Raw genomic sequence first — 23,547 nt, 5'->3', positions numbered from 1 at the left:
TTTCCAACCCCAACTTGTTTTCACTTTCTTCCTCATCCATCTTTCCTCATCTTCTATTTGGTATTTCTTGAACCAATTAACAGATAATATACAGTAATCATATTTTAGGTAATTTAAAGAAGTAATAGGTGAAATATTTCATGTTCCTTGACCAATTGCTAGCAAAGTTTGGCTACAACTCCTTGATGTGAGAAAGTCAAGGATATTAGTGACTTGACTTGGATCTTTCTAGATAATTCACATTTTTAAAATAGTCTTTAAGTTTTGTCTTCTTTGTCCAGAAGCTTCTGATTTGAGTGTTTGTATTTACACATTCTATTTTATCCTTGAATGGTTATTTTCAACTTCACTATGTGCAATAATAGGCAGCAGCTGTGGCATTAAAAAAATAGAGAGATGAATTAGAGTATTTTATAACTGAAAAACATCTTAGAGATCACAAAATCCCAACTTCTCATTGTTCACGTGAGAAACTGAGCACCAGAGAGGTAAGTGACTGCCTCTGTTTTGAGTTGGGATCAGAATGGAAGTCCCCAGTTTACAAATTCAGAAATTATTTTTATTACCCCACGTGGATGAGTTGGTGGGTGGGCTAGTATATGAGCAAATAAAAAGATCATAGACATTACTTCTAATTCTTGTCCTTCTCTGACTAAAAGGCCAGAGGTTTTCAAGAATGATAAAACTCTGATTTCTTTTGTCATTAGGGGAAAGTGTATAGTTTTGTTGAAAATGTTCACCATTGTTTGAACACTGGGCCTCATGCTTTATTCTCATATACCTCTTGTTTAAGAAAAAATGCTTTCCAGGGACAAGGAGGCTGCAGGGATGTCACAATTTGTGGATGAGTGAGTCTCCTAGAGGTCCTTGCCTTGTTTGCTGTCCAAGAATCAGATTGTGTGACCATCTCACACTTCATGCTTTTCTCACTATGACAGCCCCACACTCTAGCAGCTGGCAGATGTAGAACATCTGTACACAAAAACAATGAAAACTGTGGTCTCAGAGTTGAGCCATACCCTATTTTCAGCAAGCTTCGAATAGCTGAGGAAATAGATGCTTGTCCTCCTTATTTAAAGTCTTTTTGCCACTAGATGGTTCATTCTCTTTTCAGTTCGTTTGACTTCATTTTAATCAGTTTTATCACACTTGTGCCTCTCTCTCTTCCTGACTGGATGTCAGACCTTTTAAAGTCACACTACATATTCCCTCATCCTGGAGGCATCTACCAGCATAATTTCAAAAAGCAGAGTCTTTAAATGGCTTATTCTGAATATAAAGCTTCTTGCTTAAAGAATGATCTGTCAAATAAACTCTTATTTCAAAAACAAACCAAACCAAACATAAGACTACCACTCTGCATGAGGAGGAACACAAGACAGAAAGTCTTAATTAAACAGTAGTTTCATTCATTTAACAAATATTTATTGGGTATCTACTATGTTCCAGGGACTGTTCCCAGCAGGGATACAGCAGCTAATCCAGTAGACCAAAATCCAGCCTTTATGGAGGTTGCATTTTAATGCAGTGGTTCTCAAGTTTTCTAATGTCGTGACCCTTTAATACAGTTACTCATGTTGTGGTGACCCTCAACCATAAAATTATTTTCATTGCCACTTCATAACTGTAATTTTGCTACAGTTAATGAATCGTAATGTAAATATCTGTGTTTTCTGACAGTCATCCTGGTAGTTCTGGTTGTTAGGTCCTAACGGTCGCTTAGGCTTTTATATATATAGGTTGATGTTTTTAATAGTAAATAGAAAGAGGTCATTTGTTTCACTTCATAATTGTGCAGATGAAGAAACTGAGATACAGAAAAAGGTCAATAGATTTATTCAGGTTAAGAGCTTGGGCTATGGGGTCAGTGAGATGTTAATTCAATTCCTGCTGTCCGTTTCCATTTATTGGCTAAATGACCTTAAGTAAGTTAGTCTCTCTCAGCTTCACAGTGTGGCGAGGACTGCAGGAATGAATAAATCTATTGCCTGACCCTCAGCAAGTAGCACCAGAACATTGTGCTTGGTGAACAGAAAACCACCGAGGTGAGGATTGGTTGGTCATGACAGTCACTATTCCACAGAACACACCTTTCAGGTTACTGTCCAGAAGGACGTGGTAAGAACATGAGATTGCAGCCATGGTACTACCAACTATTTGCTTTGCAACATTGAACAAGCTACTTGATTTCTTCTCCCTGTGGTTTTTCCCTATAAAGATTTTTATATTTGACCTTATGTCTATTTCCTGGGGTTTTCTGAAAGCTGAGTAATGAAATGAGAATCTCTGAAACCCAAGAGCCTTGAGGGAGCTCATAAATAAACACCCTCAGATGATTAGTGTCTACTCGGTGTACCATAGCAGTACTAAACTAAACGTACTGCGACTGGAGGCTGGATTTTTGCTTTCAAAACTCAAATGTTCTCCTTTTAGTCAACTCTTGATTTTTATGTGCTAACTGGGAAAATTACAGCAGGAATAAAAGGACCCAGCTGATGTTGGTTCCTCTTAACTCTAAAACTTGAGGAGGGCACAAGAGAGTATGTTTTAATCTCATCTTTCACCTGATCTCTTTTTATGAAGGTACAGGATAGTTCAAAGGCTACCAGGAGAGAGTCAGTGTGTCTGAATAGTCCACAAACAAGAGAATACATACCACTATAGTTAACATGTATTTAGCATGTGCTTTACATTAGTCATTTAGCTAAACTCTTTACCTGTAGTATCTCATTTTGTCCTACAGTAACTCTATGCAGAGGGAGGTGTGTTCATTTTCATCCATCGCTTGCCAATTAAATATCAGGTGTAGAAGGTGGAGTGAATCATACTTCTTAATTCATTGTGCATTGTTATCAATGGTTTCTGCAAGACTCTTTTTTATGTTAATTAATTTGCTTATTCCCTTTTACCCATGTACCTGATGGTCACCCTCCCCATAAATAACCAATTATTATGTTTAGTGTGTATCTTTTCCTTTGTATTTACTCTTATGAAATGTATATTGTGGTTTTGTGTGTGTGTATTTTAAATTTATATAAAGTGGTATCATGTTATATTTCATTCTGTCTTTAAGTTTTTAATAACTGTTCAAACTGAAGCATAATTTTTTAAGACCTATTCATGTTACTATGGATTTATTGAATCTATTGCTTCCACTTCTGCCATAGATTCTATAGGTGCATCCACCACAGTTTCACATTCTCTGTCCTAGCAATAGACAGCCGGGCTGTGTTGTTGCCAAACTTCCTATTGCCACAAAGAAGCACTGTAAAGCCACATGTCTCCTTAGTGGACTATGTGACAGTTGCTTTGGGTTATATAGTGGAGAATGGAATTGCTACTTCATAGAGCATATATAGATTTTATATGCTCAAGTATTGCCACAGGTAATTGCTATTATTCCCATTTTACAGATAAGGGAACTGAGGCTTTAAGCGTTTTAATAACTTACCCAAAGTCACATAAACAGTAATTAGCAGAAGTGGGATTCAAATTCAGGTAGTCTTGCTCCAAAATTTTTACTCAATATGCATGCCATTATTCTTCTATGAATGTTTGAGACAAGGACATTTTACAAAAACATGAGGGTAAATCTCATTGATTGTAGTTTTTATGTGTGTAGAAGTGAGGAATCCTGGTGAACGATTTTTTCCCCTGAAGCACCTTCTTACCCGCATCCTAGCTGCATAGTAACTGTTTTCCTCTGACTTTGTGTTCTGTGTGTCTGCAGCAATAAGAGCTGCGTTGGTCATCCAAAATTGGTACCGAGGTTACAGAGCTCGGTTGAAGACCAGACAACGCTATGCTCTCACCATCTTCCAGTCCATTGAATATGCCGATGAACAAGGCCAATTACAGGTCTGTTTTGTAAGCTTGTCTCTTATTTTGGTAAACTGCTTACTTTTACCCTTGTTATTGAAAGAATGACTGGTTGGGATCATTTTAAGCTGAGAAACCTTAGTGAAAGGCTTTAAAAGAAGATATAGTGATATTGTCTTGGAACTAGCTGTTGAGAGAGGGAGTATGATTTGGGATGAGGATGGTATTTTTCTGTTCTGAAGTTCATATTAAAAATATATATATATATATTATTGATTTTTTACAGAGAGGAAGGGAGAGATATAGAGAGCTAGAAACGTCGATGAGAGAGAAACATCGACCAGCTGCCTCTTGCACACCCCCCACCGGGGATGTGCCCGCAACTCAGCTACATGCCCTTGACCGGAATAGAACCTTGGACCTTTCAGTCCGCAGACCGATGCTCTACCACTGAGCCAAACCGGTTTCGGCTGAAGTTCACATTTTTAAGAGGGCTGCCATATATCTAGTTGTCTAATAAAAATGGTCTTATTCGATTTTGGGGACGTGTCCCAGTAGGAAGTTGTTATTTTATGAAGAAAAACAACAACAATACTTTATGGTGTTAAAAACTGGAAGAATTTCCTGGGAACAAACTTATGAAAGTTCTAGAAGAAAATATAGATGGGTGAGGGAGACTTTTTTCAAGCTTGCAAAAAAATTATGTAAATTAAACTTTAATGCTTATCGATGGAAAAAAGTACTTTTTAGTAATAAAAACATCTTAGAAAGATCTCCAATGTAATTGTTAATGAAAAAAAAATCAACTTGTAGTACAGAATGTAGAGTTTTATCCCACGAATATGAAAGAAAATTAAATATACAGCAGAAGTCTGGAAAAAGCTATACAGTGAAGTATTTCCAGAGGTTATTTCTGGAGACAGGAGTGGGAGTGGATGGGAGAGGAATTCTCATTTTCATTCTGTATTGTTTGTAGTTTCCAACAATCATACTTATATGCAAATTTATTACATTATCTTTAAAAATAATTAAGAAAAATTTTAAAAAGTATCAAAGACATTGCTTGATTTATTCTTGGCAGTTATAAAGATGATATATTATGATTCAATCAGATTTTCCCTTTGCCTTGATTAGCTCACAGTGTGAGCTGTCTTTTAAGCACTGTGGAATGTAGTGATGAGTATAAAGGTAGAGTGAGCTCTAAAATTGGTATGCTTTATATGCACACATTCTAGTTTTAGTACATTCTTTAATATTGACTCTTTTTATAACAGATTTTTTGATATACAGTTTAGTTAAAGTGTAAAATTTAATGGCCTTTGGTATATACCTGAAGTCATTACCATCACCACAATAAATTTTAGAGCATTTTTATCACCCCCCCCCCAAAAAAAATATCTATAGTCATTAGCAGTCACTTCCCATTTCCCCTTCTTCCCAGCTCATGGCAACTACTAATCTGTCTTCTGTCTTTATGAATTTGCCTTTTCTCACCATTTCATATAAATGGAATCACAGAAAATGTGATCCTTTTGTAAAAGTCTGACTTCTTTCACTTAGTATAATATCTCCAATGTTCATTCATGTTGTATTGTATATCAGTACTTTATTCCTTTTTATGGATAATATTCCACTGTATGGATTTCACACATTTTGTTTATTCATTTCTCAGTAGATAGGTCATTTAACTTTTTTCCACTTTTTGGTTATTATAAATAAATAGAGGCCCAGTGCACAAAATTTTGTGCACTGGAGGGGGGTGTGTGTCCCTCAGCCCAGCCTGCACCCTCTCCAATCTGGGAGCCAGTAGTCGGACATCCTTCTCACAATCAGGGACTGCTGGCTCCCAACCATTTGCCTGCCTGCCTGCCTGATCACCCCCTAACCACTCCTCTGCCAGCCTGATTGACACCTAAATGCTCCCCTGCTGGCCCAATTGCCCCTGCCGGCCCGGTTGCCCCCAACTGCCCTCCCTCCTGTTCAGGCCCAGCTGTCCCCAACTGTCCTCCCCTGCTGGCCCTGTTGCCCCCAACTGTCTTCCCTTCTCTGCAGGCTCAGTCATCCCCAATTGCCCTCCCCTGCTGACCTGATCACCCACAACTGCTCTCCCCTGCTGGCCATCTTGTGGCGGCCATCTTGTGACCACATGGGGGCAGCCATCTTGTGACCACATGGAGTACCAGGGGTCTTCAAACTACGGCCCGCGGGCCACATGCGGCCCGCAGAGGAGTCTGATCCGGCCCGCCAGGTTTTTTGGGCAGTGAGCGCAGCCGAGGTGTTACAGTAGGAATTAGTTGTTCATATAGTCCGGCCCTCCAGCTCTCTGAGGGACCGTGATCTGGCCCCCACTTTAAAAAGTTTGAGGACCCCTGGAGTAGGCCATCTTGTACGAGGGCATGATGGTCAATTTGCATATTGCCTCTTCATTATATAGGATGTGGTTATGAATATTTGTGTGAAAGATTTTATGGGAACATATTCTCTTGGGTATATTCTTAGAAGTGGAATTGTTGGGTCATCTGGTAACTCTATGTTTAACTTTTTGAGTAATTGCTAAATTGTTTTCCCAAGTAGCTTTACATCCCTCCAGCAGTATATGAGAAGTCCAAATTCACCACATCTTTGACACTTGTTATTATCTATCTTCTTTATTATAGACATCCTAGTGTGAGTGCAGTGGCATTTCATTGTGTTTTCTATTAACTCTTGACAAACCCATCAACAGTGTTAAACTTACACATTTTGACATTTGTATGGAAAGCCTTCCTTGAACTCCCAGACCTATTCCCAGGTTGATAAGGTTCCTTAGTGGTCACTCTTTATGGGAGACAGGGCTTGGAGGAGTTATTTGTGCTGTATAAATGCAGGTTTTTACAGATAATTGGTAGGCATAGAGGCAGCATCTATGTGATGGTTGGAATGCTGGTGGATTTCCATCTTTCCCTCCCTCTCTCCTTCCTTATTTCTCAAATATATTTGACATTTAAAAGTATCCCTTAACTCTTCATCTCACTACCAAAAGAAAAATAAGAAACTATAATGAACAAAATTTAGTAGCTAAATTAGGTTGGTTTCCTAAAATCAGAATCTGAATCAGAGATTCTGGTACAGATGATTTCCTAAAAGTGTGCTCAGGAAAATCATATATGAAAGTGAGGAAAGCAAGATTGGACAAGGGAAGAAACTAGGGAAAACTATGGTTTCTGGAGAAGCTGACCTCAGTCTGATCCCATTGGGAGCTTTAAAGTACGTCCTGGTTTATTCCACCCAGTGGCAAGGGAACTGGGGGTCTGGGCTGTAATACCCTTGGTTCAGTTAGTCATGTCTACGGGCAGCCTCCCAGGAGGATGGATATATGAAATCCTATGCAACTCTGGGGAAGGTACCTCTCATCTTGGAGGAGGGGGGCAAGTAGAGGTGGGACCTTGTGCAGCTGGGAGTTGAGAGCCCTAGAAGATTAAAGGGGACTTACATGAAATACCAATAGCATTTATTACAGTAGCTATTTGGGATTCATTAATTGATTAATGTGTTTTTATTTTATCCAGTTATCCAATTTCTTTTCCTTCATGTTGGAAAACTACGTACATATACAAGAGAAAGATCCAAGTAAGTAAAACTTCAGTATTTTTAAAAGCACTCATTAAATATTGAATTGTCCTCACCAAGGAATGTAAACTCTGAAGACAGGAGAACACTAAATAATTGAAAAGATGCCCACCGGCCGGCGCTCTATCCACTGAGCCAAACTGGCTAGGGCGATAACCGTTTTTATTTGTGGCCATTTTTCTCTCTGTTGATGTGTGGTAATACCATTATTATGTATTAAGTTCCTATGAATTTTAGCATCTGTTTTAGGGTGTTTTTTTTTTTTTCATGAGTTATTTACTTTTATTTTATTTTATTTTTTTTTGATTTTACATATTTTCTTGATTTTTTTTTTATTGCCCCCCTCCCTCCCTCCCACACATCCCCTCCCTCCCCATTGTTTTAGGGTTTTTTTATTTTGAGCTTTTGTACTATAAATGCTTTCTTGTCATTTGTTTTAAAATAAGAAAAATTTTCTTTTTCCTTCTTATTAAATTCGGGGATGTTTATTATATTAAAAAAAAAAAAGATGCCCACCTATCTTGTCTAGGTGACACCAAACAACAGTGAAATCAGTTCAGCTGGCTTTTTCCATCTCTGATGGGTATCTACTAAATTGACCATTTAATCCTCTCACTTTCAAAAAACTGAATTAGGTTTCATTCAATGTTACTTTGTTTAATACCTTCTCTGAACCACGATTTATTGATGTACAGTAGTAGTCTAGTAAGGAGGATCTTATTTTTTATCCATGAAACTTGAAAAAATATTTGTATTGATTTCAGAGAGGAAGGGAGAAAGAGATAGAAACATCAAAGATGAGAGGGAATCATTGATCAATTTGCCTAACACTGGAGATTAAGCCCAAAACCTGTGCATGTGCCCTGACCAGGAATCCGACTGACCTCCTGATTAATAGGTCGATGCTCAATCACTGAGCTATACCAGCCAGGCTTTCCATGAAACTTTTGTGCTGAAAGATAAAAATATCTTGAGTATTTCATGAAATAGATCTTGGGGAAATGGTGGATTAAATACAATTGGCTCCATTATGTCTCTGACTTCTGCATAGATATCGAGAGACAGACAACATAGATATGGTTAAAAATGATTTTAAAATAATAGTTTTTCACAAGGCATGTATTTCTCCTTCAAATTAACATCTGCCTGCTATTTGCAAGGTAAATGCTAGACTTTAAAACTTTTTCTTCAATTTGGGGGAAGCATTTTTTTCTAATTTAAACTGTTTATGACATCTAAGAGCATATTTTAAATAATCTAGTGAACACCTGTTGAAATGGCAAGAGCGTGGTGGTTTAATGGCATGCTTTGAGCTAAGTACATATGTATGAAACTAATTAAAGTGTTTAATGATCTATGGAAACTTTTTGAATGGTGGAATAGCCAAACATGAGGAGTTGGTGGAAGTAAGTATTTTGGCATTTTCTTTCTTTTAGATAATTGCAATTATCAAAAAGAATGAGAGTTATTTCATTTTCTTTGTAAAAAATATTTTTGAGAGGAAATATAATGATGATGAAATGAAGTAGCATTATTTCTGCTAATGATCTAATATCTCTGTTTAGCCTATGCATCAGAATTGCTTATGGAGATTCACAGCCACAGATAGCTGGGTTCCAGCCTACGTATATTTACTCAGTCTCTGATTAAAAAAAAAAAATCTACATTTAAAAAATTCTGCTGGTGATTTAAAAATATACTTACAATTTTATCAAAGAAGGGGACAGTGGCTTAATTTTCTTGTGTAAATTTTACATTACGAAAAGTACAAAAATCATAAGTACATGACAATAGATTTTCTAAAAGTAAACAAACCCAGAACAAGAAATAAAACATTATTAGAACTACAGAATCCCCCCCCGCCCCGTCCCTCTCCAATCCTTATCCAATCTCTCTTCACTATTTTTCTTACTTCTTCACCTCAGATTAATTTTGCTTGTTTTTTTTAACTTCTCCAAATAAATGGAAGCATAGAGCTTTGAGTCTGGCTTCTTTTACACAACTTACAGTATCTGTGAGATTCATTTATGTTGATGCAGTTTGGTCATTCTTATTGCTGAATAATATTCCTTATTTATTAATGTGCCAAAAATTTATTCATTCTTCTGTTTATAAACTTTTGAGTTGTTTTCAGTTTTGCTCATTTAAATGGTACTTACTGCTATGCATATTCTTGTACATGTCCATTTGGGTAAGCATATGTATTCTTTTGCTAAGTACTCATTTTCAGTTATATATTGCTATCTAACAAACCACCCCAACATTTAGTGGCCTTAAAACAACAGCCATTTTTTTGCTTATGATTTTGTGGGTCAGGCATTTGAACAGGGCTCAGTGGGGATGACTTATCTTTGTTTCAGATGGTATCAGTTGAGCTCACTCAACCCATCTTGGTGGGGCAGGGAGGTCCAAATGGTTTTACTTACAAGCCTGGGACGTTTTGGTGTTAGCTATGAACTTGGACAACTTAATTCTCTTCATGCAGCCTTTCTGTCCAACAGGATATTCTGCATTCTTTTACATGGCAGCTGGATTCCAAGGGATCAAAGGCATAGACTGCAAGGCCATTTAAGGTCTAAGCTCTGGAACACACACAAAATCAGTTCTGCCATCTTCTCTTTGTCAAAGCACATCCAAGGCCAGCTGCAGATTCCAAGGGGTTAGGAAAGCTCCCTCTCTTGCAGGGAGCAGCAGCAGCATTATATTGCAAAGGGATATGGGTACAAGGAAGCATGTTTCAATGGGGATCATTACTATAAAGATATACCACAACCCAGGAGTAGAAGAGTTGGATTATAGGGCATGCATATGTTCAGATTTATTAGATACTGACAGTTTTACAAAGTTGTACCAAGTGGTACTGCCACCAGTGTGTGAGAGTCCCAGTTGTTCCATATCCTCGCCAACACTTGTAATTGTGTCTCCTTTTCATTTTAACCATTTGGTGGGTATGTAGTGGTATCACATTTCCACTTTAACGTGCATTTCCCTGGTGAGCAGTGAAATTGCTCACCTTTTTAGAAAAAGATATCTTGTTGATTTTTCACAGAGATAAAGGCAGAGGGATAGAGAGTTAGAAACATCGATGAGAGAGAAACAACGATCAGCTGCTTCCTGCACATTCCCTACTGGGAATGTGCCTGCAACCAAGGTACATGCCCTTGACTGGACTCGAACCTGGGTCCTTTCAGTCTGCAGGCTGACGCTCTATCCACTGAGCAAAACTGGTTAGGGCTGCTCACAATTTTTGTATGTTTATCAGTCACATGCATATCCTGCTCAATGAAGTGCCTGATCCAGTTTTTTGCCTGTCTTTTTATTAGCAATTGGTGTGAATTTTCTAAGCATTCTAATTATAAGAATATTGATCTTTGTTAGGTGAAATGTGTTGCAAATATCTTCTTCTAGTCTTTGTCTTTTATTCCCCCATCCCAGTCTTTAAAAAGTGTTTTTTGATGAACAGACATTTTTTATTCCATTGCAGTACAATTTTTTTTCTTTATGATTAGTGGTTTTTCTATCTTGTTTAAGAAATCTTTATATATGTATATACACTGAGTGGCCAGATTATTATGATCTCTGAACAAATAATAATCTGGCCTGTGTGTGTGTGTGTGTGTGTGTGTGTGTGTGTGTGTATTAGAGACCTGCTGCATGAATTCGTGCATGGGTGGGTCCAGCCAGGTTGGCCAGGGGAAGAGGACATGGGCGGTTGGCCAGCCTGCCTGCTGGTTGAACTTCTGGTTGAGGGGACAGTTTTCACATTAGCCTTTTATTATATAGGATATACACTGAGTGGCCAGATTATTATGCATTCAGAGATCATAATAATTTGGCCACTAAGTGCATATGCAGGGATATTCCCCCAAGTTGTATACACACACTTTGAATAGTACACATTTTGGGGGGCACCCTGATTGCACACACACACACACACACACACACACAGACAGACACACATACACACTCATTTGTGAAAAAATAAATACAGAATAAACCTACAGGATAAACAGGAAACTAATGACATTTTTTTTACCTACAGGTAATTGAGGAGATGGGTGGGAGCAGGAAAGAAGGAATGGTAGAATGTGGATTAGGTAGAAGGCTGAGGGGAGAGTCGCATGTCTCTGAGAATTCATTTTTGTAGTTCTGACTCTTAAAACCATGATAATGTTTCACATTCCTAAAAATATAATTAAAAACAAAGTGTACTATATGTGTGTATGTGTTTCCAAAATGGAATACACACTGTGACAAATGAACATGACTGTGTTACAAATGATAACATATCATACCTCACCTGAAGGAGGTAGGGAAGAAAAAAGCCTAACCTAATTAACATTGGAAAATAGCATTTAAACCATAATGTGCTTTGATAAGGTTTAATTTTACTTATCCTGCATGGATTTTACTGAGCTTCTTGATATCTAAGTTTATATTTTTTGTCAGATTTAGAAAATGTTCATGCATTAATTATTTAAAATATTTCTTTTTAAATCTAAATATATTTTTCTTTGGGAATCTCTCTGCTTCTAAACTTAGAAGGCCCTGAAATATTTAAAATGTGATTGCTATGCCTGTATTTTTATATTTTTTAATGGCTTGACTTTTTAAAAAGTTAACACTTTATAAATTTTGAATGTTTTAATATTAAACTAAAAAAGGACATTTTGATGCCTAGTGATTGAGAACAATTAAAAAATACAACTACAAAGAAAATTTCATATTAGTTTACCATTTTTCTTATACATTCATAATTTATCTTTTCACCATGATTTGTAGTACCTCCTTCATAATATATTTATTTAAAGAATGTGTAATACATCTGTGCTATTGTAACTGATGTTGCAATAAACACAGAGGTACATGTATCCTTTTGATTAGTGTTTTGGATTTCTACAATAACCAGGAGTGAAATTGCTGGGTCATATGTTAGGTCTAATTTTAATTTTGAGGAACTTCCATACTGTTTTCCATCTGGTTGCACCAGATTACAATTCTATCAACAGTGCACAAGGGTTCCCATTTCTCTGCTTCCTCACAACACTTACCCCTTCTTGTCTTTTTTATAACAGCCTTTCTGGCAGTGGGAGGTGATATTGTGTGGTTCTGATTTGCATTTCCCCCTTGATTAGTGACATTGAACATTTTCTACATTTAATTTTAAATGCTACTGAGTATGCCACACTATGTACAAAATGGAAACCACTACCATTCTCATTCATCAAGAATTAAAATGCCATTGCACTAAAAATATCAATTATTTTACTTGTAAATATAAGCTTTTTATTTCTTTTTTAAATTTAATAAATCTTTATTGTTAAGATTTTAAAAAAAAGAATGTGTAATAGGGCATATTTCTGAGCTATCTATTCTCATACATCTCTCAGTTGTAGCGTGCTAGAATCATATTGATTTAATTATTGTATATAGCAGAAAAAGAAATTTGTAGATCGCTACTGTAGGTTGATTTCATTTAAATATTTTCCCAGCTTTATTGAAATATAAATGACGTATAATATTGTATAAGTTTACAGTGTACAATCTAATAATTTTATTTATGTATTTATTGTGAAATGATTACCACCACAAAGTTAGTTAACTTATCCACACCAACTCACATAGTTACAATTTTTTTTTGTGTGTGGTGAGAACTTCTAAAAGTTAGGCTGTTGCCCTAACTGGTTTGGATCAGCCTGTGGACTGAAGTGTCCCTGGTTTGATTCTGGCCAAGGGCACAAGCCTGAGTTACGGGCTCAATCCCCAGTAGAAGACGAGCAGCCAATCAATGATTTTCTCTCATCATTGACGTTTCTCTCTCTCTTCTCTCCCTCTCCCTTCCTCTCTGAAATCAATAAAAATATATTAATAAATAAATAAATAAATAACATGCACTCTCTTAGAAACTTGGAAATATACACTAGAGCAGTGGTTGGCAAATTGCAGCTTGCGAGCCACATCTGGCTCTTTAGCCCCTTGAGTGTGGCTCTTCCACAAAATACCATGTGCGGGCTCGTGCGTACAGTGCGATTGAAACTTCATTTCCCATGCGCAGAAGTTGGTTTTCAGCCTGAGAAAGTCTATTTTGAAGAAGTGGTGTTAGAACAATCACGGGACCAAAGAGCCGTATGTGGCTCGTGAATCGCGGTTTGCCGACCACTGCACTAGAGTATTGTTAACTAGAGTCACTATGCTGTACATTGCTTTCCAATGGCCCTCTTTGGTAGGAGAGTCCCAGACAAGCTCTACCTAGACCTATTTGGCAAAAGTGCTCTGACCTCTAAGTAAGGTATATTTAGAGGTACAACTACACTTCACATTTGCAGATTAATGGTTTTATTCTGAGGCACAGAGTAGGTCGACAACTCTGGGTGTTCCAAAGGTACAAGGTGACCTGGAAGCAGACATTTTCTGTGTCCTATTTTAGTTAATCAAAAGCAATTTGTAGGATTTGATGGAGAGACTCTACACATCAGCTCCAGTCTGCTTTTCCATATCAGCCTCCTCCCACAGGTAGATAGCCAAAGCTGCTATACATAGCACTAGGTTTAATCAGAAACGGGTGGCAGTGGGAGTGGGGCAGTGTGTGTGGAAGTAATGTTTTAACTTTGGTTTTTGCTTCCAACATTAACCAAAATGTCCTATCACACATACATACTAGAGGCTCAGTGCATGAAAATTCTTGCACTGGAGTGTGTGTGTGGGGTCCCTCAGCCCAGCCTGCCCCCTTTCACAGTCTGGGAGGCGACACCTCCATCACACATCTGCTGCTGCCACTGCTGACAGCGCAAGCCTCGGCTGGCCCTGGGCGGCTGGGCAGCTGCCATCTGAGGCTTGCCTGTGCCTCAAGCTGGCCCTCAGTGGCCCTGTTTGCCTGAGCCTCGGCCTGACCTGTTTGCCTGAGCCTCAGTCAGTGGGCAGTACAAGAGGACCCGAGGCCTCCGGTGGGGCTGAGGAGATTCCGGTGGCAGGTGTGTGGAGTGGCCGGGCCAGGCTAAGGATGGAGGATACTCTCAGTGACATGAGTTATAACTTCCAATTTGTTGGACACCATAGTCAGGCCTCAGCTTCAGGGGAGGAGGGAAGAGAGGGATGGGCAGCTTGTTGGAGGAGCCTGGGCGAGCTGTCAGTCAGTGCGGGGTTCAGGAGGACCTGAGGGCCCCAGTGGGGCTGAAGGGACTTGGATGGCAGGTGTGTGAGGTGGCCGGGCCTGCCCCCACTGTGGGTGCTGCCATCTTGTCACAGTGTGATGGAAAATTTGCATATTACCTCTTTATTATATAGGATATTTTTTATTTTTCAATTACAATTTATGTTCAATATAATTTTGTATTCATTTCAGAAGTCTAGCATACTGGTTAGTCATACAGGGGTGGGAAAAGTAGGTTCATAGTTGTCAGGACATAAAACTATTTTTATTCTTTTTTAAATTTTTTTTAATTTTTAATTTTTAATTTTTATTTATTTATTTATTTAATATATTTTATTGATTTTTTTTGCCCCCCTCCCTCCCTCCCACACATCCCCTCCCTCCCCAGAGTTTTGTGTCCATTGGTTGTACTTATATGCATGTATAAAAGTCCTTCGGTTGATCTATTATCTCCCCCAGATCTTCCTCCCCTCCCCGCTATAATTTGACAGTCTACTTGTTGATATACTGTCTCTATATCTATCTTTTGGTTCATCAGTTTATTCTTGAATTATATATTTTTCCGTATGAATAACAATAAACCAACTTTGCCCACCCCTATATACTTTACAAAGTGTTCCTCCCAATATTTCCAGTACCCACCTGGCAAACATGTCTACTCTAAATATTCAAAATGAGAGAAACTGCTTACAGACAACTTCTGATTAATGACCTTAGTAGCAGTTGATTGTTAATGAATTGAAAAGTATGTCATCATCCTCTGTATCACTTATGTTTCCCATAATAATACTGTGTATTAAACAACCACAATAGTTCAGTGGCATATAATAAACATTTCTTTTTGCTCGTCAGTCTACAGATTAGCTGAGCACGTCTGCTGTTCTTAGCAGTCTTGATTGGGCAGTTTTTTGGGTTTTGGGTGGAGTTCGCTCGTGTCTGGAGGTCTGCTGGATGGTGGCCGATCTAGGACGGGCTTGGCTAGGGTGACTCAGCTCTGCTCCCCATGGTGTTGGAGCTTTCAGTAGGCTAGCCAGGGCTTCATAGTAGTGGCATGGTTTCAAAAGCGAGAGCATGGAAACAAACAAGTCCTTGTGAGGCCTTGGCTTGGAACTAGTATGTAACACTTCCACCACTTTCTGTAGGCCAACACGAGTCACGAACCAGCTTCAAGGGCTGGGGAAATAGAATCTTCAAAATCACATTAAATAGGGCATGCCAGGGTTTGGGATAGAGAATTGGGATCACTGATAAAATCAATCTACAATATCCCCTCTCACCTTTCCCTACCTGATTTGGCCGGATTTCTGTACTTGAGCTGATCATTTTATGGGCAATCTAGCCAGAAAGGGACACTGGATCTCAGCACCTACCAAAATAAACAGTGCAGACAATGTGACATGGAAATGTGTCTTGAGAGAGAGGGCCTTTGCAATTTCTGCCAATGGTTTGCCAACTTACTTTATCTGCTTTGTTACCAAGAAGAAAAAGAAAATCACGTCAGAAATTTTGTTTTTATGTGAAGAGGAGACAAATCAATTACAGCGAAGTAAAATTTGAAGTGTTTAACGGGGAAAATTAAATGTTGCCGTTTGATTTTCTGTAGATCATGAATAGTAGCAGATGTTTGAGCCAAATAGAATGCATTGTTATGTTTTCAACACTAGTTGTAAAAATCTGAGATGTAAGAGTGGGCAAAAAAAAAAAAAAAAAGTAGAGTTAGAGCTTCAGAGCATCAGAATACCATGATTGATCAGTTTTCCCTGTGCTCATCCCTCCATTCCCCACTGATGAACTCACTGATTTGGTAAAATATCCACCCAGGAAGTGATTATAGTGATTCATATGCATCTACCTACTGGTTTCAGAACAAATCATTCCTCATGGTTATAAGTGGGATATCACGGCATTCATAACATTTAGCACAGTGCCTTACATGGGCTAGACTTTCAAGAAGGTATTGATTACATTTAAGTATGGGAATGTTGATTTTTTCCACCCTTTCTGTTTTTTCTTTCCAGCTTTAGTAAATCGGCTGTTTGGTTGCTCCCACCAGGACGACAGGGGTAGACAGGAATGTGTAGGGATAATAGAGATTCCGGACTCCTATATTGGCCCTCGGCTGCAATTTCCACTCAATAGTAATTCTCTTAATGTAATGATTGAGGCCTTTAAGCAGCAGCAGGTAAGTGGAAGCAGATACTGCCTTGATTCTGTGCATAAAGTGTTCAATGACTATTGGTTGAGTCAGTGAATGAAAACACTTCAGCAGAAACGCATTCCCTTGGGGAAAACCTTCACATCAAGTGAAGGCTACCCTGTGCTTTGCTTAACCCATTAATGAGGTATCCTCAGATACACAGAAACCTCCTCTCTGTCCATTGCTTATTTATGGCATTTCCTTTCTAAAAAAATTCTTTAAATATATATTTTATTGATTTTTTTACAGAGAGGAAGGGAGAGGGATAGAGAGCTAGAAACATCGATGAGAGGGAAATATCGACCAGCTGCCACCTATTCACCCCCTAGCCTGCGGACTGAAAGGTCCCAGGTTCGATTCCAGTCAAGGGCATGTACCTTGGTTGCAGGCACATCCCCAGTGCGGGGTGTGCAGGAGGCAGCTGATCAATGTTTCTCTCTCATCAGTGTTTCTAGCTCTCTATCCCTCTCTCTTCCTCTCTGTAAAAAAATCAATAACATATATTTTGAAAATAAGAAAATTCTCCAAATTTAAATCATAGATTTTTTGGGGTCTGGGATAGAAAACAATTTTACTATTTTAGTAGCCAGGGAAATGGAAATTTCAAGATACCATGAGTCATGATTGTTCCAAAGGGTTCCATATGTCCTAAATTCCATACCCAAAGCAGTATCTGAACAATATGTAGATATGACCCCTCTCTCAGCCTTCAGTAATCTAAACAAGTGATGTCTAATAGAAGTTTAATGTGAGTCACAAATATTTTAAAATTTTCTAGTAGTCCCATTAAAAAGGTAAAAAGAAACAGGAGAAATTAATTTTAATAATATCTTTTATTTAATCCAGCATATATAATTATTTTAATATGTTAAAAGTTTTTAACTAAACATGTAATTTTTTTTCATACTAAGTCTTTGAAATCTGGTATGTATTTTGTGCCTATAGCATATCTCAATTTCCACTAGCCCCATTTCAAGTGGTCAGTAGCCCCATGGGACTGACTAGTGACTACTATATTAGGACTGCCAATAGTCCTGACCCATAAAGTGGTGTTAACATCTGTTAAATTTTTATTGGCTGTTTTACTTTTTGGCTTGTGTATTTGGAATATTTTATAATTAAAAAAAGGGAGAACAACACTCTGGATTTAAAACAAACAAAAACCCCAGAGGAGAAAACAGAGTAAATCTGTCCAAAACAATGATGTCATCAAGAACTGAATTGGAGGAGAGCAATGGAATGGTCATAATAGGAGATAATCCAAATGGTTTATTTGGGGGTTGTATATGTTTTATACTTAGACTTGTACAATATAAATATGCTTGCTGTTCTGTAGACTCACACAATCTGTGTACCAACAATTGAGCCACACATGGGACGCCTGGCTTCCTTTTTATATCTCTCAGAACCCAGCGCTTAGTTGCCATCCTAGGTGCCAGGACATTCCAGACAAATGCAAAGCAGCCCCTCCTCATCAGTCTCTACTTCTCATTCTCTCTCTCCTTATCCTCCTTTTTATTTATTTATTTGCACACTTCCTTAGGGCAAAGGAGTCTCCAATTTTCCCCCCATCACTTCACTTGGAATTTACTGACCAGGAATAATCAGAAATGTTCTGTAATTGGGTGATGTCAATTAAGAACGTGGGAGTATAAATGTCCTAGGCACCATTCATTCATTCATTCATTCATTCATTCAATTTACAGATCTCTAGTGAGGGATTATTATATGCCAGATGCTGTGCTGGAATCATCTATTTGAGACTGATTTAGAGATGGTCCTGAAATACGGCTACCTGCAGTGTGTTCATATGCTCCACCTTTATAGCTTTCTATTCAGTCATGCCTTTCTTCCTAGTTCGTCATATCTTTTTCTGCTCTTTTGCCCTCACAGATACTCCATGCCTATTACGTTTTAGAGATACTGTTTGAAACTAGGGAAGCCATGAAGCAGATGCCCAATTTTAATCATATAAGAACTTGTCCCACCAAAGAGATAACCATCTGTGGTAAGTCTTAGAGCAGTGTTGCCAAATTAATATTTTGGAGCCTCTTGGTTCCACGTCATTTGCCTAACTTGAAAACTGCATAAATTGGACTGTGTTAAGGGAAATGTGTTAATATAGAGTTATCTATCATGATAATACTGTTCCCCATCTTGTCTTTGTTTTGCATACCAGCTGGCAGGAATTAATTATGTGAGAAATTAAAGAACCCACAGCTTTTTATAAAGGCAGCGTTTTAATACAGAAACCACCCATGGGTGGAATAAGCGTTCTTTGCCCTCTGTCTAGCTCTCATTATCTTTGTTCCATGTTGCTTTTCCCAGGTGGGCCTCTGCATGCCACTTATGCTGGGAAGAGAAAAGCCAAAGGCAGGGTGGAGATTAAAGTCTTCTCTGCTTTTGGCTGCTGTTTTAGATTTTTTTCCAACTGGTCTCTGCAGCGTTTGGAAGAGTGGGAATGTCCCAGAAATCTGTTCCTTGTTCTTCTAAATAACAAGATTGAGATTGTGTTATCCTATAGGCCAGCCTGGCAGGATATTGCTTCAAGAAACAGTACACATTGAAATTCAACACAGTTGGTGCTCTCAGCATGCTTGCAACCGTCTGAGAGTGGAGTGCGTGGAAGAAACAGCAACTCCCTTAACTTCTAATTAAGCCTTTAGGTTACAAAACAGTGATTGTTATTTTCCAAATCAATTTTTAGCCCGTGTTTCTTGTACTTTGGCAGGTAGACGTGGATTTGACAATCTAATTAAACCATTTCCATTTCTAGCATCTGATAGCGGTGACAGGGACTTGACGTAGCAGCACATACTTCATGGCATGCCTTGACTCAGGTTTTTGAAGAGTCTTCAATGGTTTAATTCCAACCGAATCAGGCCACCACATCTCTGCCGAGCAGATGAGGCATCTCAGCAGTGGGGGCCTTTTATTCAAGGCTTCACCACTCTTGCTTTTCATGGAAACAAAGGATTTGGAGTCATGAGATTAAGGAGGCCATGCCTATCTATGATGCCAAGGCTAGATTTGCTCTCAGAATATATATAATAGTCCAAACAGAGAGTGGGGCCTGTCCCCCCATGTTTTCAGTATACCTCCAGGTGCCATGGTGACTTATCTTTGGATAAAAGGATCTGGAAGAAGACATGAATTAATTAGAGGGCATGGAATCCTGGAATCACACAGTGTAAGAAATGAGAGGTTCTTACAGAGACCATCTGTCTGTCATGCCAAGCTTACTCAGCTGGTTAGTGACAGGGTCATGATTAAAAGCAGGCCCTCTAGTTAGAGCCATATCTGCTATCCTAACTCCACATCATGTACTGCTCTGATTGCTGTTTCATTTTCCATTGTGAGACAAAGGTTAGGGAATATATTGTAGATTGATGGGACAGTTCCATTCATTTAATGATCCCTGCATCTTGGGCATTTATTTCTAGGCTTTTCCCACATAGCACCATTGGTAAAAGGAAAAGCCAAGGTCAGTAGGTTCCCATAACATGGGAATTATTTTATATTTTAATAGTCCCATTGAACTTAGAAAAATTGGTCATTATTTTTTTTTAAAGTTTAAAATTAGGTTCATATTTTCAAAAACATCTTCTGTTTAAGATAGTATTAGGAGAGGGAAAGAAATTGTGATGAAATTTTACCATTATCTTAATTTCCAGATGCATATTTTATATACACAACTAAACAGGCTACAATGGTCCTCAACATGCATGAAATATAGGAGTGTTTTATGCTCACATCTGCAGCACATACACTAACATTGGAATGGTACAGAGAAGATAAGCGTGGTCCCTCTGCAAGGAAGACTCACACACAGAAATATAGGAGGTGTTTTAGTCTACAATTATGTTATAAATCATAACCAGTTCTACACTCATGTTTTGTTTGCAGTGGAAATACCTTTCTGTAGCTATCTTTCCATGATATGGCTTTTGTTTGCTGTCCACGTAGAAGTTATAAATGTTTTTATACTCTCTTAATACACTAAAACCAATTCATTTTTAGCATGAGAGCTTCAACAGTTCTGTCTATCCAAATCTTTGAAAGATGAGTCACCCTGAAGCCAATTAGGAAAATAAAATTAGTAAAAAATATATTTAACTGATATGTAAAAAGTCCTTCCATTTTTATTTTTTAGATTTAGAGTGAGACCACATGAAAGCATGAGATTTAAGTATACAATAGTATTAATATGCTCTTAATGTTAATGTTACAGTCAATTTATGAATAAGTGCTGTGATAAGTACTTTAATTTTATCATTCCCATTATAATTGGAGTATTTTGTTGTATATATTTATTTGAATTTGGCTATGGGTTTTTAAACAAATTGAGGAAATTTTTTTCCAAATTAAATTCTATTTGGTAATTAAGTTGAATACATGGAGTAAATATTTATGATCAGAGCTTATGAAAGATAAATATTTACCTAGAAATAATTATTCAAGTAGGCCTTTTAAATATTCATATTTCACTCTTGTTTTTAAATTAATGGCTTCATATATTCATGTAGTTTCCCTTATTTGGCTGAGTTTTATAGAGGAATGCTTTCCTTTTAATTTTTTATAACTGTCTCATCAAAAGAATGTGAGCCATCTACTCATACTTTTTAAGTTTCTAATGCAACTACCTGAACATATTCTTTAAAACATGGCTTTAAGAAGCTACGTATTTAGCAATTAAATGTATTTATTGAGTTCCTGCTATACACTGGGTATAGAGGAAACATATAGGTGTTTATTGCCAAGATAGATATTATTGCTCCTTTAGAGATTATATTACAGAATAATCAATGAGGGCTTTAGTTTTGAAATGAGATAAAATTGGGTTTGAATTCCAGCTCTGATACTTGGTAGTTGGGTAACTCTGAGCCTCATCTGTAAAAATGAGAATAATGAAAATAATATCCATCTGATAAAGTGGTTATAAGGATTGAACAAGATAATTAATGTAAACCTGTAGTGCAGTGCTTGGCACAGAGTAAGGTAAGAGCTGTGTAAATGGCAGGAGTGAATAGATGATTGCAATATTGGATGCTGTCCTCTATAGAAAGGGGACAAAGTTTCCATAGCACCCTGGAATTAACATCATCACAGGGTAAAACCCAATGCCCCGAGAATGGTTGGACTATATTAGCAATATTTCAGTTTGTAAAATTCGGTAACAAAATGGGCATTTTCTTGTTTCCTACTGAAGAGTGATTTTTCATTTGCCCTCCAGGTGATTTACATGGAAAATTAGAGGACCTCCTTTTGATCTTCACCAAGGTAAATGATTATTTTGTTAAATATTTGCATTTTTTGGGGGGGCAATCCTAGATCATATAATATTCGTTTTAATAGGGATGTGTACAAATACAGATGTAATATAACAGCTTTTATGCAAGAAGCTGAAAGATTTGTAGAGGAATATCCTTTGGGTTTTTCTTACACATACTTCATAAATTTTTTTTTAAAATTTAATTTCGATCTTTGTTCAATGCTATTGTTATCTGTATAGCCCCTGGGATTCGTACCTGATTGTATTTGGGGTCTTTATTACATTGTAGATGTCTAGATGGCACAGGGTGGGGAGGGGAGCAGTCTGTTTTATTTTATTTTGTTCAGAAGCGAGCATATCACATATCAGTCTTCTCTCCCAATGCATACTGATTATGTCTCAAAGGAGTCCCCCATAGTAAGTTCCACATTGCTCTCTTCTCTATCCGATTCCCCATTGCTGGGCTCAGTTGCTCTTCCAGTGCCATGGCTCCGCTTCATTTGTTGGTGGGAGTCCACACAGAGGACACAGAGTAGCTTGGTCTGCATGGGATTTCTCTGCGTCTCTTGGATTGGAGTCAATCCTCTCTCTGACTCAGCTGTTGTCAACTGAATGTTTGCTTCTGGGATGACTGCATGTAGAAAACTGACCCTGAGGTCACCTCTGCCTTCACAGTGCTATCCCTTTATCTGTCTTTGATTAATGTGTCATCCCCACAAGTAGCATGTTGAATAATTTGGCACAAGCATAGGTGTCTCAGATGGACTGAAAGAAAATATATTCTCATTATCATGGTGGCCAATCAGTTCTACTCTTTGGAGACTGTGAGAGCTTAAGTCACATAACATCATAAACCTTAATTTTTCTTTTGGCTATAATATTCTTGAGCTTCGACCTCATAAGAGATTTTCTTATTAATAAAATGACAAATATTCAGAAGCATTTTTCAGTACTAAGTTATTATAGAAATGAAAGGTTTGCATGTCACCTGTTCAGAATGGAAGCTTGGAAGGAAAAGGAGCAGACCAAACCAGGAGTGGATGAATGGAGCTGGCACTTAGGAGGTGATTCCACTAAGACTGCATGAGGCCTAAGCAAGGATCTAGCATGATAGCCAGAGAGTGGGGTCAGAGGAAATGCGAGGCTGCCCAGGTAGAGGGTTGGTGTCAGAAAGTCCAGCCAAACGTTTGCTGAGGTTACTGGTAAAAGAGAAATCTAGAAATCAGCCCCAGAATCCAAGCTGGGCAGAGAAGGAAGAGAAGCTAGGATGGGCCAATCAACTGGGAGAAATGGGAGGATTGATGGATTGTCATGTTCTCTGAGGTCTAGGGCCTTAAGGTTGACAAACTCATTAGTCAACAGAGCGGCAAACTGTGCCTCAGAGCTGCAGTTTGCATACCACTGCCTTAGGGAACAGAATGGATGGGAAGTTGCAAGGGGCGTAATCCTAGGATGAATGGGTCCAAAATGAGGTCCAGAAAGTGGGTAGCTGAAGTGAGG

At 38.2% G+C, this 23,547-nt stretch overlaps 1 protein-coding gene across 2 annotated transcripts in view; it reads left to right on the top strand.

The window, feature by feature from the left end:
• PPEF1 (protein phosphatase with EF-hand domain 1) overlaps positions 1-23,547 on the top strand; it is a 106,048-nt gene that overhangs the window by 43,217 nt on the left and 39,284 nt on the right. For both annotated transcript variants that reach the window (XM_084869602.1, XM_084869603.1), the window contains 5 exons: positions 3,731-3,858; positions 7,368-7,428; positions 16,597-16,760; positions 18,669-18,783; positions 22,009-22,055. In XM_084869602.1, the coding sequence (XP_084725728.1) occupies positions 3,731-3,858; positions 7,368-7,428; positions 16,597-16,760; positions 18,669-18,783; positions 22,009-22,055 (515 nt within the window). The remainder of the gene's footprint in view (positions 1-3,730; positions 3,859-7,367; positions 7,429-16,596; positions 16,761-18,668; positions 18,784-22,008; positions 22,056-23,547) is intronic.

Source organism: Pipistrellus hanaki (genome assembly GCF_964339955.1).
Source record: "Pipistrellus hanaki genome assembly, chromosome: X".
NCBI classification, from domain to species: domain Eukaryota; kingdom Metazoa; phylum Chordata; class Mammalia; order Chiroptera; family Vespertilionidae; genus Pipistrellus; species Pipistrellus hanaki.
The sequence above is the reverse complement of the archived record's forward strand: the minus strand, read 5'-3'. Positions and strand labels throughout refer to the sequence as shown.